The sequence below is a fragment of the Saccopteryx bilineata genome, chromosome 6, assembly GCF_036850765.1.
Source record: "Saccopteryx bilineata isolate mSacBil1 chromosome 6, mSacBil1_pri_phased_curated, whole genome shotgun sequence".
Classification (NCBI taxonomy): domain Eukaryota; kingdom Metazoa; phylum Chordata; class Mammalia; order Chiroptera; family Emballonuridae; genus Saccopteryx; species Saccopteryx bilineata.
The window spans coordinates 160970926-160986790 of NC_089495.1; the positions used below are offsets into that span (position 1 = coordinate 160970926).

General features: G+C 46.2%; 1 protein-coding gene across 6 annotated transcripts; it reads left to right on the forward strand.

Annotated features, from left to right (window-relative positions):
* The first annotated feature begins 28 nt into the window (after positions 1-28).
* Positions 29-13485, forward strand: MTNAP1 (mitochondrial nucleoid associated protein 1). 6 transcript variants are annotated; one of them, XM_066235060.1, is made up of 6 exons: positions 29-241; positions 754-889; positions 2672-3721; positions 9911-10018; positions 11591-11695; positions 13333-13485. In XM_066235060.1, exons 3-6 carry the CDS (start codon positions 2698-2700, stop codon positions 13353-13355), a joined length of 1260 nt encoding a protein of 419 aa, XP_066091157.1. In that variant the 5' UTR covers positions 29-241; positions 754-889; positions 2672-2697; the 3' UTR covers positions 13356-13485. The 6 variants fall into 6 exon arrangements, with proteins under 6 accessions (XP_066091157.1, XP_066091154.1, XP_066091153.1 ...); XM_066235057.1 differs by having other exon boundaries at positions 754-872; positions 2672-4186; XM_066235056.1 differs by having other exon boundaries at positions 31-543; positions 2672-4186.
* Positions 13486-15865: the final 2380 nt, after the last annotated feature.

A 15865-nucleotide genomic window follows, 5' to 3' on the forward strand; every position in this document is an offset into this window, starting at 1 on the left:
CCTGTTCGCAGCCTAGCGGGGACAGTGTGAAAATCTAGCTATATTTAAATAAAAGTTAAATTCTATCATAATAATACGATATAAATATTTGAGTTAAGTCCTTGTGAAGTAATAATTTAAAAAAATATCTGAGAAGCATTAGGCATTCATGTAGACGTCCTGCCGGGGGTCGGGAGACCCGGAGTTGGGATGCCTTTGGGGGCTTTTCGCGGGGGCTTCCTGGCCTTTAACGTCTTGCGAGGTGAGGATGTTGATCTGAGGGAGTCTCAAGCGGCGGCGCTTTTTCTCCTACGGCCCCGGACCTAGGTCTAGGGTCGACTGTCCTGAACCGAGAGGGTAGTCGATCGGGTGGCGGGCCAGGTAGGGGGCTTCCCGTAACCGCAGGAGTCCTCTTCGGCGTCCCAGCGGCTCCGTGACCTCGAGAGAGGGCTACGCGGAGGCCGGCCTCGGACCATCGAGTTGCCTTGCGACTTCGGCCCACTCCGCTGCAAGCTGCAAGACAATTTTCTGAATAGTAAGGGAGCGGGCAGGAGAGCGCTGGAGGTAAGCGCGAGGATTAGCGTAACTTTAAAATCACCCCTGTGCCCGCGAGGCTGGTGAAGTCTTAATTAACTCTCTGCTTCCCGGAACACCGCGGGGGGTACTGCCCTGCTGATAACCCCCCGTTATTTGTGGTCGGTTCAGTACTGTTGACTTATCTCTCTGATTGTGTCTTGCACATGCTGACAGGAAAATCTCATTTCATTTTGCCAGACTCGGGACCGGTAATCGGGAAGTATGGAGATCCAGAAGAAACAACCGCAAAATTAGCATCCTTGTAGAGAAGCTTGGTACGAAAGCAGGCATCCTCGATGAGGTGTTACCGTGTGAAGGTGAAGAGATTCTTCCGGTGAGATTAAGTGCTCGGGTGGGGTACTGCAGAGGCAGGCAGCCGAACAGAGGTCTCAAGAGTTTACTAGCCTAAGGGCCCAGGGACGGGCCTCAGTTGCGTGGGTTTTGTAAATAAACAGCCCATAACTGTAATTGTACTGTCAAAGGCAGAGCTCCAAGGTAAGAGTAATTACTGCAAGTTTGTTGACAGAAAACAGTTTTGTTTTGCCTGACTTTCTGTACGGTAGGTGGGTTGGTTGTTTTGAAAAATGATATGGCCAAGATTCTACCTACCTATCTCACTGTCTGTCTACTTATTTTAAGTGAGAGGAGGGGAGATAGATACCCGCATGTTTGCCCCACCCCCCCCCCACCAGCCAGGATGCACCTGGCAACCCCCATCTGGAACTGACACTGGAACCAACCCGGCCCCTGTTTGTGAAAGGGGGAGAGAAGCAGATGGTCCCTTTTCATGTGTGCCCTCACCGGGAATTGAACCTGGGACGTCTGCACACAGGGCCGAGGCTCTATCAACTGAGGCAACCGGCCAGGGCTATATCTATTTATTTTGTAAATGCTTTCAGAGCCTCACTTTTTTTTTTACCTCTTTAATGGTCAGAAGCTAGTCAGACTTACAGTACTGTATAGTAATACTTGTGTGTTTATATGCAGAGGAAGAAGAATTCACTGAGTATCATATGCCAGGCTCAGTAGTAGGTTTTGAGAATACAGTTTGGCACAGAATAGACATGACCTTATAGAATAGTAGGTCCTCTGGAACTTACTAGTATGTTAAACATTAGTATAGCTTCATTTCTCATGGTTTGATGATGAAGTTCTAATATTTTCGTTTTGCTCCCAGTGACTCTTCCATGTGTATTGCTTTAGAAGCCACTGCCATAATCAACCATTTTCAGATCCTGGCCTGAATTTTTTATTCCTCACCATTATTTCCTTGAATGATATATTTAAGGGTTTTTAACAATTTTTTATACTTGTGTGATATCTTTTGACTTACCACAACCTTAAATAGCAAACCTTTTATTCTGACTGGCATTTGGACATCTTTTCCTTCTACTAATCATTAATTCATTAAATGTGTTTTGGTCTTCCTTACCTACTAGTCAGGGGTGTGGATTTGATTGTCTTTTGTAACGATTGATTCCTAGAAGACTTCCTAATGTAAAATACAAAACATAAGTTTTGGGCCCTGGCCGGTTGGCTCAGCGGTAGAGCGTCGGCCTGGCGTGCGGGGGACCCGGGTTCGATTTCCGGTCAGGGCACATAGGAGAAGCACCCATTTGCTTCTCCACCCCCGCCCCCCCCTCCTTCCTCTCTGTCTCTCTCTTCCCCTCCTGCAGCCAAGGCTCCCATTGGAGCAAAGATGGCCTGGGCGCTGGGGATGGCTCTTTGGCCTCTGCCCCAGGCGCTGGAGTCGCTCTGGTCGCGGCAGAGCGACGCCCCGCAGGGGCAGAGCATCGCCCCCTGGTGGGCAGAGCGTCGCCCCTGGTGGGCGTGCCGGGTGGATCCCGGTCGGGCGCATGCGGGAGTCTGTCTGTCTCTCCCCGTTTCCAGCTTCAAATAAGAAAAAAAAAACAAAAAAACATAAGTTTTGTATTTGAGCCAGGGGTACTTATTTAAAAATCAAACTATGTCTTCTATTTTCTATCTCTGTGAGAAAAAGTGGATCAAAACAAACTTTTAAAGTTTTTTTTTCCAAAATGAATTTTAAAAGTGTAAAATATTAGTATTTACTTTACAAATTATGTGCTCCTCATAATCTCATATTTACCCTTTTCAGGAATAAGAGAGTGATATTCCACCCAGATGGAAGTGTGTCCTTATTGTAAGAAGCCATTTAAACGATTAAAATCCCACCTGCCACACTGTAAGATGATACAACCAGCTATACCTGCTGATCAACATGTTTGCCAGTCCAAGCAGGCTACACTTTCACGTGCTAAGAAAATGAAGAGTCCCATCAAAGACTTAATTAAAGCCAAAGAGAGAGAGTTGGGGACAAAGAGTGAGAAAAGAAATACTAAATTGGTAAGGGACAAACCAGAACAGACTGTTGAGTCCTTTCCACTACCAGCTATGGGTTTGGAAAGAGCTAGTACAAAGGCAAGTAAAGACATCAGAAATCAAATTCAGTTCTCCCTCAAAATGTTAAAAAATCCTAAACCAAAGATTACTTTCAATGGAGAAACTAAGGCTGAGTTTTGTGCATCAAAGAACACTACTCCTAAAAGAGAACTTGCCAGAGGTTTGCCTAAATCTGGAGAAAGTAGAAGGAATCCTTCAGAAACTAAAGCATCTTTACCCTTAGGTCCAATGGAATCTTCTTTGTCAAAACAAGATAGAAAAGACTCTTCAGCCTTACCTAATGATATAAAAACCACTTCCACTAATTTAAACTTGGACAGAATTGATTCCTCAAGACAGAAGCTTCTAGTAAAATTTCTAGATATGCCTATTGATGATTATCATAGTTCTACCATGAATCTCAATTATGGGGATAAAAGAGTAAGAACATCATGTCCAGGTGATAAGAGAGGTTCCAAGGCCAGGGACTACCTCTCGGAAACCTATACCAATGTTAGAGACTCTGAGAATCAGGAAAAGAACACAGAATCACAAGCTCTAGGTTTCAAAGTTAGCCCATTAGGTAAAATCCAAGTCAAGGAGAGCCCAGGGAAAGGACTTAACCTTGGAATAGAGGCACACGGGAGCAAAGGACATGTAGGGAAGAGTGTCTCTGTCACAGAAACACAGGAGTGCTCTTCCATGAGCGATGACTCTGGGAAGAACTTCAGTATGGTTGAGTCAGGCACGGAGAAGAAATCTCAAGGTGAAGGTCCCAATTTAAATTTGTTCACATCAAGGGAGGCAACTTGCAGGGCATTTCTTTTGGTATCACAGTCACATAATCAAAATCTTGCCTCTCTGGCTATAAAATTTCTTCAAGAAGAGAAAGCAGAAGCTGATCATAATCGAGTCACTGATGTAAAGGCACTGATGGAGAGTGAGGAGCAAGCTCTGGAGCCCAGATCTGGCAGTGGGCGCCAAGCCCCACACCCTGTGTGTCTGGGGTCTTTGCATTCAACCCAGCATTATACCTCTAAAAGCCTCTTCACTAGTCAGGTGGATGTTACCAACAGGAAAACCCTTCCTAGCTCCTTGGGGCTGGAGTGGTTTCCAGAGCTCTATCCTGGTTATCTTGGACTGGGGGTGTTGCCAGGGAAGCGTCAGTATTGGAAATCATTGGCCCAGAAGCCTCAACTCATCAGTCCTCGGGGGGAAGGTCTGTCACAAGGTAAACAGGCTCATTTTCAAGGGCCATCCAGCGCATACAACTACTTTGTGCCTTTTGAATTAATAAGATTAAAGATACTAGTAGTTGCACTCATTTAACTTATGTATACCTGGGCATTTAAGTGCCCTGGACTTAAAGTCTGACATTTTGGTTCTTGTTCCAGGGCTAACAGTGGTTTATCACTCTCCCTTCCCCTCCACCCGTAGTTGAAGGTTGGGTCAGGCCAGGCTGGCTGGTGATATTGATACCAGTTGAATTTCTACACTAAGAGGCAAGGCCAGTAGAAGAGATTGGGTGGGTAGTCTGCTGAACAGACTCAAGAAGAGCAGAGGGACTTCAGGGCTCCCCTCAGTAGAATAATCGGTGTTCGGATTTCAATCAGGACCTGTTGTACACAAAGTGGGTTCCAGGTTTAAGATCAAAGCCAGCGTCTGGCTGGCTTAGAATAGCAAAGAAGTACAAGCAGACACTGTTTTAGGATTTGGGGATAGAGTGAGATTCAAACTGTTCAGGGAGGCACACCAGTTCTGAGAGGTGGGCAGATTTTTATGTTTTGCAGATGGTGAAACAGGCACAGAGAAGCTAAGTAACTTGTCCAAGGTTAGGCTGCCAGTAAATGGTAGAGTTGCAAATAGAACCCAGTCTCCTGAGGCCTAGTTTAATCTTTTCCGCTAAGCCATGCTGTAGAAAGCATGCCATAACCAGAAACAGGTGTTGGTTATATTTCTGTGTTCTGATTTTTCAGTAGTAAATATACAGCCCATAGCAAATTTCTCTAGCATGTAGGACTTTATGTATTATCATGTTTGTATTTTAAAATTTGTTTTATAATTTATTGATTTTAGAGGAATAAAGAGAGAGAAACATCTGTTTGTTGTTCCACTTATTCATGCATTCATTGGTTGATTTTTGTATGTGCCCTGACCAGGGATTGAACCTGCATCCTTGCTATATTGGGGTGATGCTCTGAACAACTTAGCTACCCAGCCAGGGTTCAGTACTATCTTTTATAGCCCTAAGGAGTGTCCTTGGTACATCTCCTTTTCATTTTAGAATATAAAAGGAGAAAACTGCCAATTGTCAGGTGATGACTTTAAGTCATTGTCCTGGGTTGGGGACATTGCATTATTGTCTCACTTCACCCTCATAACAACTCTGCAGTGACATCACTGACCTGCCCTCTTTCATGGGTGAGGAAACTGAGCCTCAGATAGCGAAAGGGACTTGCCCATACCATATAGGAAGTGGCAGTCAGGCTTCAAATCCAGATCCCTCTGGCTTGTACATCCGTGGTTGGTTTTTTTTGCTTTGTTTTTTTTTTGGGGGGGGGGGGTTGGGACAGACAGGAAGGGAGAGAGATGAGAAGCATCAATCATCAGTTTTTCATTATGGCACCTTAGTTGTTCATTGATTGCTTTCTCATATGTGCCTTGACCAGGGGGCTACAGCAGACCGAGGGACCCCTTGCTCAAGCCAGCGACCTTGGGCTCAAGCTGGTGAGCCTTACTCAAACCAGATGAGCCATGCTTAAGCCTGCAACCTCTTCAAACCTGGGTCCTCCATGGCACTCTGTCCACTGCCTCAGGCTACATCTATGGTCTTTAAACGGCCTCAGGCTACTATGTGGCCACTTACTGGTCACTGACATGGTTGATATGTTATTAGTTGTCACTCACTTTAATGGGTCCCAAGAATACAGTAATAGTAAGGTAAGAGGTACAATAACAATAATGTTATCAGATCACAACACTTGTGAAATGGAATATGCAGAAGAAATACAACCTTTCAACAATAAGTTCCTCCACAATAGCCCTGGCCAGTTACTCAATTGATTAGTGTCATCCTGAAACACCAAGGTTGCAGGTTTGATCCCTGGTTGGGGTACATGTGGGAAGCAACCAGTGAATGCATAACTAAGTGGAACAACAAATAAATGCTTCCCTTGCTCTCAATTTGTACCCCCCTCTCTGTTTCTCTAAAATATATTAATAAATGATAAAAGGAAAAAAAGTTCTTCCACAGTTGTGCTTAGAAACTTTTGTTCTTATTGGTTATGGTCTATAATAAGTGATTAGTTTAATTTCTATCAGACAATGTGTGGCCATCCCAGGGCCTCTAGTTCTATAAGCTGAAAACCTAGAATTTAGTTCAACAATGAATGTTCAGACTTGGATGCGTCCACTGAGTGAGAGCCTAGGATCTCAGCCACGTCAAGACCTGATTCCTCAGTTGGCCAAGGACTTCAGTGAGGCCAAATCTACGAGGATCAAAAGGTAGTGTGGCTCCTCATCTTTGTCATTTCACCAGGCAATGACCACGTCCAGTAACTACAAATTAAAATTGAATTTTCATGGAAATCTTTGCAGAAGAGCAGGGACTATAATTTACCTTTGCTCAGGCAAGCCCTTTATAGGCTTCTATCTTAGAAAACCAACTCATTTCTTTGACACAGGCAGGGCCAGCAAGCGCACAATTATTAAGTTGACTATATGGTCAGCTATGGTGCCTGCATGTCTACCAATCCTAGGAGACTGGTCTTAACCCCTTTTATAGACAAGGAAACTGAGTTTCAGAGAGAATAAATAACTTGCCCAACATCAGGTTGATGGTTGCCATCTAACATTGCCTGATGGTCTTGGCCAAGCTTTTCTGGGCAGCATTTCTTCTGTTGGACACTGGGCTTCAAGGTGATGTCAGACAGGCTTTCCTACCCAGAGAAATCTGTGGCTGCAGCTAGTCCTCAACTGAGTCAGTTTAGGGAAAGTGAGTCCACCAGATAAAAAAGTAGGGTCTTGAGAGGCATGAGACCATCTTGCCATTTTGATGAAACAAGGTAGAAATCAAAAGCTCTTGTGACTGACTGAAATGGATAAACGTATTTCCCCATGTATAAGATGCACCTTAATTTGGGGCCCAAAATTTAGAAAAAATGTATTACATAAAATTATTGAACTTGTTTTATTCATCATAAAATTCATACAACTCCTCATCACTGTCAAAACTCCCATCCATTAGCTTGTCCTCATCTGTGTCTGATGACAAATCACTGTCTTCAACAATGAGCACAAAAACAAGCATGAAAAAGCAGATAATGCAAGTAAAAAAACTACAACCACTGTATAAGGCACACCCAGTTTTTAGACCCCAGAGTTTTCGGGAAAAGGGGCGCCTTATACATGGGGAAATGTGGTATATTTTGGTGGCCTAAGCAAGGAGAACCTAAGGTCAGTGCTGAGGGTGCCACAGAGCTTTAGTTAGTAAGAATTTGGCTTGCAGAATGCAGCCATACCAGGAGCCATCTTTTAAAGTTTGGGAAGGATTTTCATGGACTTAACTATGAAAATTCGTGTTCCTGGCCTTGAAGAAAGATTTTGTAAATTCAAGATTTAAATCTCAAGAGACTCAATAAGGACAAGTGTCTGACAGTCTTCAGCGATAGGAACTGGTCTCCAGTGCCCAAACGGATGCTTTGAGAGTTCCTGCAGACTTGAGATGTTCAACTGGGAACATCAGGCTGAGCCTCTGCAGAATTCAGGGTGCTTAAAGATTCTGAGGCATCATTCCCCCAGCCTTCTGCAGTTAAGGTCTAGAAATCATGTTTTCAGACATTTCCCAAGTGTTGAAGTGCAGCCAATTTAGAGAACTGCTGATGTAGGAGATAGCATGAGAGTCCCTCAGGGGAATAGTTTCAAACAAGTGATGGGGGAGGGGAGGGTGGTTCAAAAACAAAAACAGTTCTCATAACTACCAAAAGCAAACCCTGGACAATGGGATACCAGAAGGGACAGCAAGAAAACCTGATAGGGTCCTGGGTTTTTAAAGGCCAAGAGACAGCTAAATAGTGGCTCTCTAATCTTCACACAGCATTTCCGTCAATCGGGTAGCCACGTGAGATGTTTGCAATGGGGCACATGTAGGGAAGGGCTCAGAATAGTCAGGAACAGAACCTGCACAGGAATTTGGCAGGCCAGAGGAGTCCATGAAAGGGCATTGTAGATAAAGGAACATGTGAGTAATCAACAGCTGGAGACTTAAGAAGCAAGTCAGCCATAGGCCTGGGGCTCCCCAGTGGTGATAGGTAATGCTAGAGGTCTGGAAGGTATTTGAGGGGTTTCAACAGCTGTATTGAGAGTAGGGCTAGTGTCCCTGGAGGGTTAACTATATATGTTGGGTTTAAATGTAAGAACATGGACATTGGCAAGTAAAAGACAGTGTCTGGGAGATGAAATGGCAAAGGCCTGGCAGTAGGTGTCAGCAGCCCCAGGCCCAAAGGGATGGAGTTTATAACCCAGAGTAGTTGGGCAGCAAGAAGACACTGAAAAACTGCTCCCAGGACTGAATTCTCAGCTGATCTCTCCTGGGCTTATGTCCCAGCTCGGCCTGAACTGATATCATGCACATAAATTTGACTGCCTGTAGAAAGTAAATAGGCTCAGCTGGTTGGAGAACAGTCAGAGCCTCCCAGTTCCCAGCACTGCTGAGAAAGTTGTGCAGTTGCTTTGCCCCATCTTTTCCTTCACATTTCTTCCAAGACGAATGGATTATGTCATGTCATCTTGTTGTCTGGAGAGTCTAATCTTCACCTTACAAGAGAATTATCTCCTGTGTAATTTCTTGGGAGCCAGCATAGCTCTTTTCATTGTTACTTAATATAATGATAACTGTTTGGATAGTATTTTTACATCCATTGCAACTTTTACCACACCTGCTAAATCTGTCATAAATACTTGCTGAATTTATTTTTTATCCTGATGAACCAAACCAAGACCAGAGAACCAGCAATAGAAGAGATTCAGGCCTATCATTAAACAGAAAACCAGATACAGGAAAAATGTAAATACATAGCATAAACCCGCCTTTCTGGCCCTGGCTGGTTGGCTCAGTGGTAGAGCGTTGGCCTGGCGTGCAGAAGTCCCGGGTTCGATTCCCGGCCAGGGCACACAGGAGAGGCGCCCATCTGCTTCTCCACCCCTCCCCCTCTCCTTCCTCTCTGTCTCTCTCTTCCCCTCCCGCAGCCGAGGCTCCCTTGGAGCAAAGTTGGCCCGGGCTGTGAGAATGGCTCTGTGGCCTCTGCCTCAGGCGCTAGAGTGCTCTGGTCGCAACAGAGCATGCCCCGGATGGGCAGATCATCGCCCCCTGGTGGGCAGAGCGTCGCCCCCTGGTGGGTGTGCCGGGTGGATCCCGGTCGGGCGAATGCGGGAGTCTGACTGTCTCCCCGTTTCCAGCTTCAGAAAAATACCAAAACAAACAAAAAACCCTCCTTTCTGGTTCTCCTTTAGTTAGCCATGTATTGAACATAAATAAAAAATGTTTGCTGGTCAGCAACAGTGATGGGGTACCAGAACAGACATGTTGACGGTAGATACTGTGACAAAAAGCTGTAGTTAATATAGAAAGCCGTGCTTTCCGCTAAGATGTTTTAGCAGATGAGAGGAAAGAAGAGCAATTCATTTCATGAAGCGCATTCACAAAGATCACCTGAGCAAAATAGTCATTAGATCTAATGTATCCATGTCCTGGTCTCCAGGGCTCTGCATTTTGAAGAGCCCGTCTTTGACCTGCAGTGGACTGCCTTGACTTTCAGCACGTAGAGTAGCTGCAGCCCATGTAACGCTTTAGAATATGCTTTTCTGAGGCCTCGCCCTAGGAATTTGGGGTACTGAGTGTTGGGGAAGAGAATGAATTTAGATGAACTATCACCGTGACTTCTCTTTGGAACCGTAGTTCCTTTCTTGGAAAGAAGTTGGGCTGCTCTGTGGAGTTTGGAACCCCCAGCCAGGCATACCACCTCCAGCATCTCTCTGTTGAGGCTCCTGGGAGCTGTGCAGAAAGGTGAGTCTGCGTCCTCACTGGTTAGCTCTGTCACTGCTTCCAGGCGTACCGCCTCCAGCACCTCTCTGTTGAGGCTCCTGGGAGCTGTGCAGAAAGGTGAGTCTGCGTCCTCACTGGTTAGCTCTGTCACTGGTTCCAGGCGGACCACCTCCAGCATCTCTCTGTTGGGGCTCCTGGGAGCTGTGCAGAAAGGTGAGTCTGCGTCCTCACTGGTTAGCTCTGTCACTGCTTCCAGGCGTACCGCCTCCAGCATCTCTCTGCTGAGGCTCCTGGGAGCTGTGCAGAAAGGTGAGTCTGCGTCCTCACTGGTTAGCTCTGTCACTGGCTCCAGGCGTACCGCCTCCAGCATCTCTCTGTTGAGGCTCCTGGGAGCTGTGCAGAAAGGTGAGTCTGCGTCCTCACTGGTTAGCTCTGTCACTGGTTCCAGGCGGACCGCCTCCAGCACCTCTCTGTTGAGGCTCCTGGGAGCTGTGCAGAAAGGTGAGTCTGCGTCCTCACTGGTTAGCTCTGTCACTGGTTCCAGGCGGACCGCCTCCAGCACCTCTCTGCTGAGGCTCTTGGGAGCTGTGCAGAAAGGTGAGTCTGCGTCCTCACTGGTTAGCTCTGTCACTGGTTCCAGGCGTACCGCCTCCAGCATCTCTCTGTTGAGGCTCTTGGGAGCTGTGCAGAAAGGTGAGTCTGCGTCCTCACTGGTTAGCTCTGTCACTGGTTCCAGGCGGACCGCCTCCAGCATCTCTCTGCTGAGGCTCCTGGGAGCTGTGCAGAAAGGTGAGTCTGCGTCCTCACTGGTTAGCTCTGTCACTGGTTCCAGGCGGACCGCCTCCAGCATCTCTCTGCTGAGGCTCCTGGGAGCTGTGCAGAAAGGTGAGTCTGCGTCCTCACTGGTTAGCTCTGTCACTGGTTCCAGGCGGACCGCCTCCAGCATCTCTCTGCTGAGGCTCCTGGGAGCTGTGCAGAAAGGTGAGTCTGCGTCCTCACTGGTTAGCTCTGTCACTGGTTCCAGGCGGACCGCCTCCAGCATCTCTCTGCTGAGGCTCTTGGGAGCTGTGCAGAAAGGTGAGTCTGCGTCCTCACTGGTTAGCTCTGTCACTGCTTCCAGGCATTTGGAGAAGTTTCCTACTTTGGCCATGACTTAGAGCAGGGCTAAAGAAGAGACAAATGTGCTGTCCTCCTGCTCTTTGGCTTCATTCTGGAGTCCAACATAATTGAAAGCATCAAAGTTAATAAGCAGCTGCCATTTTTTGAACAGCTTTCAGTTGTTAATACCTTCCTGGCCGCTGCCCTCATGCCCCTCTCACCCCTGCCCACACTGATCATCTCAAAGCCAGGAAGACTCCACCTCAGGTTACCTAATAAGTCTTATTAGTCTCCTCCCCACTAAAAATCTTAACCAAAGTCCCCAAAACAAGAGCAACTAATTTAAATTTCTTAAAATCTTGTAGACTTTGGCCTTTTTAGCTATTTAAATTATCCATAGTGGTATGTAGATTGTATTCCAGTCCCATGGCCCAGGCTGACTGGGAGACCTGGCGGGTAAGACTTGGTCCCAGCTCACAGAAACTCTCTCAACAGGCTGGCTCAAGTGCAGCAGCAACGTCAAGAGCGGGGTCGGCGGCATCATCGTGCTCTTCACGGGGTGCTTCATTCTCGGTGGTAGCTGGAGTTTTAGGCATCTGAGTAAGCCTTTCTGTATTTTTAGCCTCGAGTACAGGTCACCTCCCATTACAGGGACCTCTGAACTACTTTTTTTTTTTTTTTTTTGTATTTTTCTGAAATTGGAAACGGGGAGGCAATCAGACAGACTCCCGCATGCACCCAACCGGGATCCACCCGGCATGCCCACCAGGGGGCGATGCTCTGCCCATCTGGGGCGTTGCTCTGTTGCAACCAGAGCCATTCTACCACCTGTGTTAGTGAGCAGGCTGGTGCCTGGGTTCCTGGGCTCTTTTTATTGAGAGGTTTTGATGATAGTGACCTTCGTGAGACTTGACTAGAACTTACATAATTGCTCTTGTGCTCCATTTAGGGCTGTCACTAGAGATCTGTTTGCCTTCTAGAAGATTTGGGCTCTTTTCCTTGGTGACTTCAAGAACTTTTTTTTTTTTTTTGTATTTTTCTGAAGTGAGAAGTGGGGAGGCACACAGACTCCCACATGCGCCTGACCGGATCCACCGGCATGCCCACTAGGAGGCAATGTTCTGTCCATCAGGGCTATTGCTCTGTTGCAACTGGAGCCATTCTAGTGCTTGAGACAGTCTATGGAGCCATCCTCAGCGCCCCGGCCAACTTTGCTCCGATGGAGCCTTGGCTGTGGGAGAGGAAGAGAGACAGAGAAAGGAGAGGGGGAAGGGTGGAAAAGCAGATGGGCACTTCTCCTGTGTGCCCTGGCTGGGAATCAAATCTAGGACTTCCACATGCCAGGCCGACGCTCTACTGCTGAGCCAACTGGCCAGGTCCAACTTTAAGAACTTTTTAGGATTGAAACCAGTTTTCTACCCCAAAAGAGAGAAGGAGAAACAGATTACAGCTGCCAGTCAACAACTTTTAGATATTGTAGCTAATCTACTTTTAACATTTAAAAACAATCACCTTTCTAGTTACAGGTTTCAGCTTGTACCAGATCTTATCAGGAGGAAAATGCCTGGATTGCATTTCGCCTTTAGTTCAAAATGATTTTTGCTAATTTTTTAGCATATTGTTTTATAAAAATATATCCCTATAGTTTAAAGTTTAAAAAGACATATAGAAAGATATTAAAAGAGCCCAGTATTTTTTCCACAACAAAAATAAATAGCCCCAAGTTTCAGTTGAAAACTTTTGGTATAAAAGTACAAACTAACCATTAACACTAATGGCCAGTAGAATTCACAAACGTCTAGAATACCAGATTGGACTTTAATTGGATATCTTGACTAATTCAGTGCCAGTAAGTAGAAGAGCAGGCCACGCAGCAGAAACGGGACTGAAGCTACCCCTGTGTGTGGTGACTGGTAGGGTAACTGGGTAGGGCTGGTCTAACACACCTGGGCACCCGTGAGAAAGAGGAATTCCTTTCTGACCATCCCCGCGTAAACGGAGGTGCCAAAAACCTTACCAGGGCAAGACTGCTCATTCTCAGCCTTTACCTGTCTGAGGGATTGTTCACTCACACCTGAGGTTATTTTCACCTCTGTCCTGAAGAATGTGAAGCTGAAACTCCTCACTGTTGCCTAAGACATTCTGTTTCTCAATTAACAGCAGGGTCTGTAGAGGCAAGAGATAATTCAATCCAAGTGGCCTCCTGGGTCCTTACATTTATCTCTGTTTATCCAAAGAGCTGCTGCGCTGGCGTAAGTGATGCTGACCTGGACACCACTTCATGCCCCAGGCCGCAGGAGAGGGCACTGGAGCAACTGCAGTCCTTGTTTCACAAGTTCAAGTTGTGTTGGTAGGACAGGGAGGGAAAGAATAAATTATTGAATCTAAAGCAGTTACGGAGGAAGTTTGTTTTTTTAATGTGGACAGATCTGTCTGGGTATTTTTGTGGCTTGCTCTCAAAAGTGACTGAAAGTTACTGAAAAAAACATCACTTTGCTTTATCATAAAGGCTGATGTTATTCAAGGAGACATGACAAAGTTTATCAGTAAAATTTATCGTGAATTCTCAGTAAAAACTAGTATCTCAGTTTTAAATCTTTCTCCCTAAAATTTCCTAAATCTTGGCATACTACTAGTATCTACTGACAGAGAATAAAGTCTGAATTGACAGGAAATCAGCATGCATCAGGCCTTCCCCACGGGGACGGGTTGGCCCTCTCACGTCCCCGGCCGGGTCTTGGCAGGAGTGGGAAATGTAAAAGCAAAGTAAGGGTAGAACAGCCTCCCCTGAGCTGAGGAACAGTCCTGAACAAACAGGTTTAAGCTGATTGAAATAGCACACTAAACAATGTCACATCACCTTTGGCACGTCTTAAATAACTGCAACATTGAACAAGAAGTTTATCATCTCTACCCAGAAACTTCTCAGAAATACTTATATTCCGTTCACTTTGTTAGGGTTGTTTTGCGCTGCTGGGTTTTCTGAGACTTCTATCAAACTGTTCAATGTTTTTCTAATTTTATGACTTCTGCTTTGATCCCTAGAGAGTAACTTGGATACTTACAAACAAATATCTATCTCTCAATATCTAAACCAGATGGATAAGTGTTTCCTCAACCCCTTTTCTAGCACAGGGGATTGTTTATATAAATCATATATAATATGCCTATATCTAAAGATTATATATAATACACACGAGTGGGCAAAAGCAGGTTTACAGCTGTGAGTACGAGAAAGTTTATTCTTGTATTTATCAGTGTATTATTTATTATTAACCCACTTTTGCCCACCCTGTGTGTATCTCTGTGTATATACACACATACATATTTTTGGCTTGTGTCATCCTCCAGCCAGAGTACATGAGTCACCTCCCCTCTGTCCCAGCGTCTTCGAATCACAGAAAAGCCGGTGTGCTGTCCCAAGGCTCACGTTTCCAGTTTGCACTGCTCTCTTCTCAGAACCTGAATTCTGGCTCTGCCTTCTGCTTTATCTGCCTTTCCTATTCCCAGGGAATAACTTCACTCTGCATCAACTTCTGGTTAATGAACAGTAGGCTAGGAGTCTCCATAACAAAAGCTTCATGGTTGAGGGAAAGAACACTACAATTGCTTTTGTTAGTTTACTATTACAAGAACCTCATTGGTTCCATTTGGAAGGGCTTCATGCCCATTCTCTGTAAATACTCAACAGAGACACTTAGGACATCTCCCTGGACCTCCCCCTTGGTCCTTACTCTGGGTCAGAAGTGATCAGGGTGCGAAGGTAGATGAGAAGTCTGTCCACAGTTCTCCTCCGTTCGTCAGAGGCCCAGGGCCCACTGGCTGTTTTCCTCCCAGCCCTGCTCATGTGGTCTGGGCCTGCTCTCCTGACAGTGGTGAGGTGGAGTAATGACAACAGAAACCGGATGGCCCACAAACCTGCAGGCACTTACTATCTGACCCTTGACAGCAAACTGTGCTGACCCCCTCCCAGGAATATGACACCTCACGGTCTCCGTGTGGGAGTGTTAAAGATGGGGTGCTGCTCTGAATCATTTATGGGGTTAAGAAACAGTAGAGCAGAAGCCTTTCTTGACTTGGTCCCTTAGTGCCCTAGTGTCCCCTGAACTACCCACAACACATGAGTACCATGGTGGCACTAGGATAGCTGCTAGCCCCCAAGATTGTTATCTAGAACATTTTTATCACTATTAGAAACTAATGGGCCCTGGCCGGTTGGCTCAGTGGTAGAGCTTCGGCCTGGCGTGCAGAAGTCCCGAGTTCGATTCCCGGCCAGGGCACACAGGAGAGGCGCCCATCTGCTTTTCCACCCCTCCCCCTCTCCTTCCTCTCTGTCTGTCTCTTCCCCTCCCACAGCCGAGGCTCCATTGGAGCAAAGATGGCCCGGGCGCTGGGGATGGCTCCTTGGCCTCTGCCCCAGGCGCTAGAGTGGCTCTGGTCGCTACAGAGCGACGCCCCGGAGGGGCAGAGCATCGCCCCCTGGTGGGCATGCCAGGTGGATCCCGGTCGGGCACATGCGGGAGTCTGTCTGACTGTCTCTCCCCGTTTCCGGCTGCAGAAAAATACAGAAGAAAAAAAAAAAAAACTAATGTCACTTGTCATAATCAGAAAACAATGAAAAGGTTTAAGTTAGCTAGGTCACAAGAAGTTCTTTACATCCCTGGAAATAATTTCCTTACCAAGGAAGAGGAACTGCTTAATGACCCATCAGTACTAAAGGTTGTCTTCTTTGTCTTGGCAACTTTCAGACCAAGGTGGGATTCTCCGTCA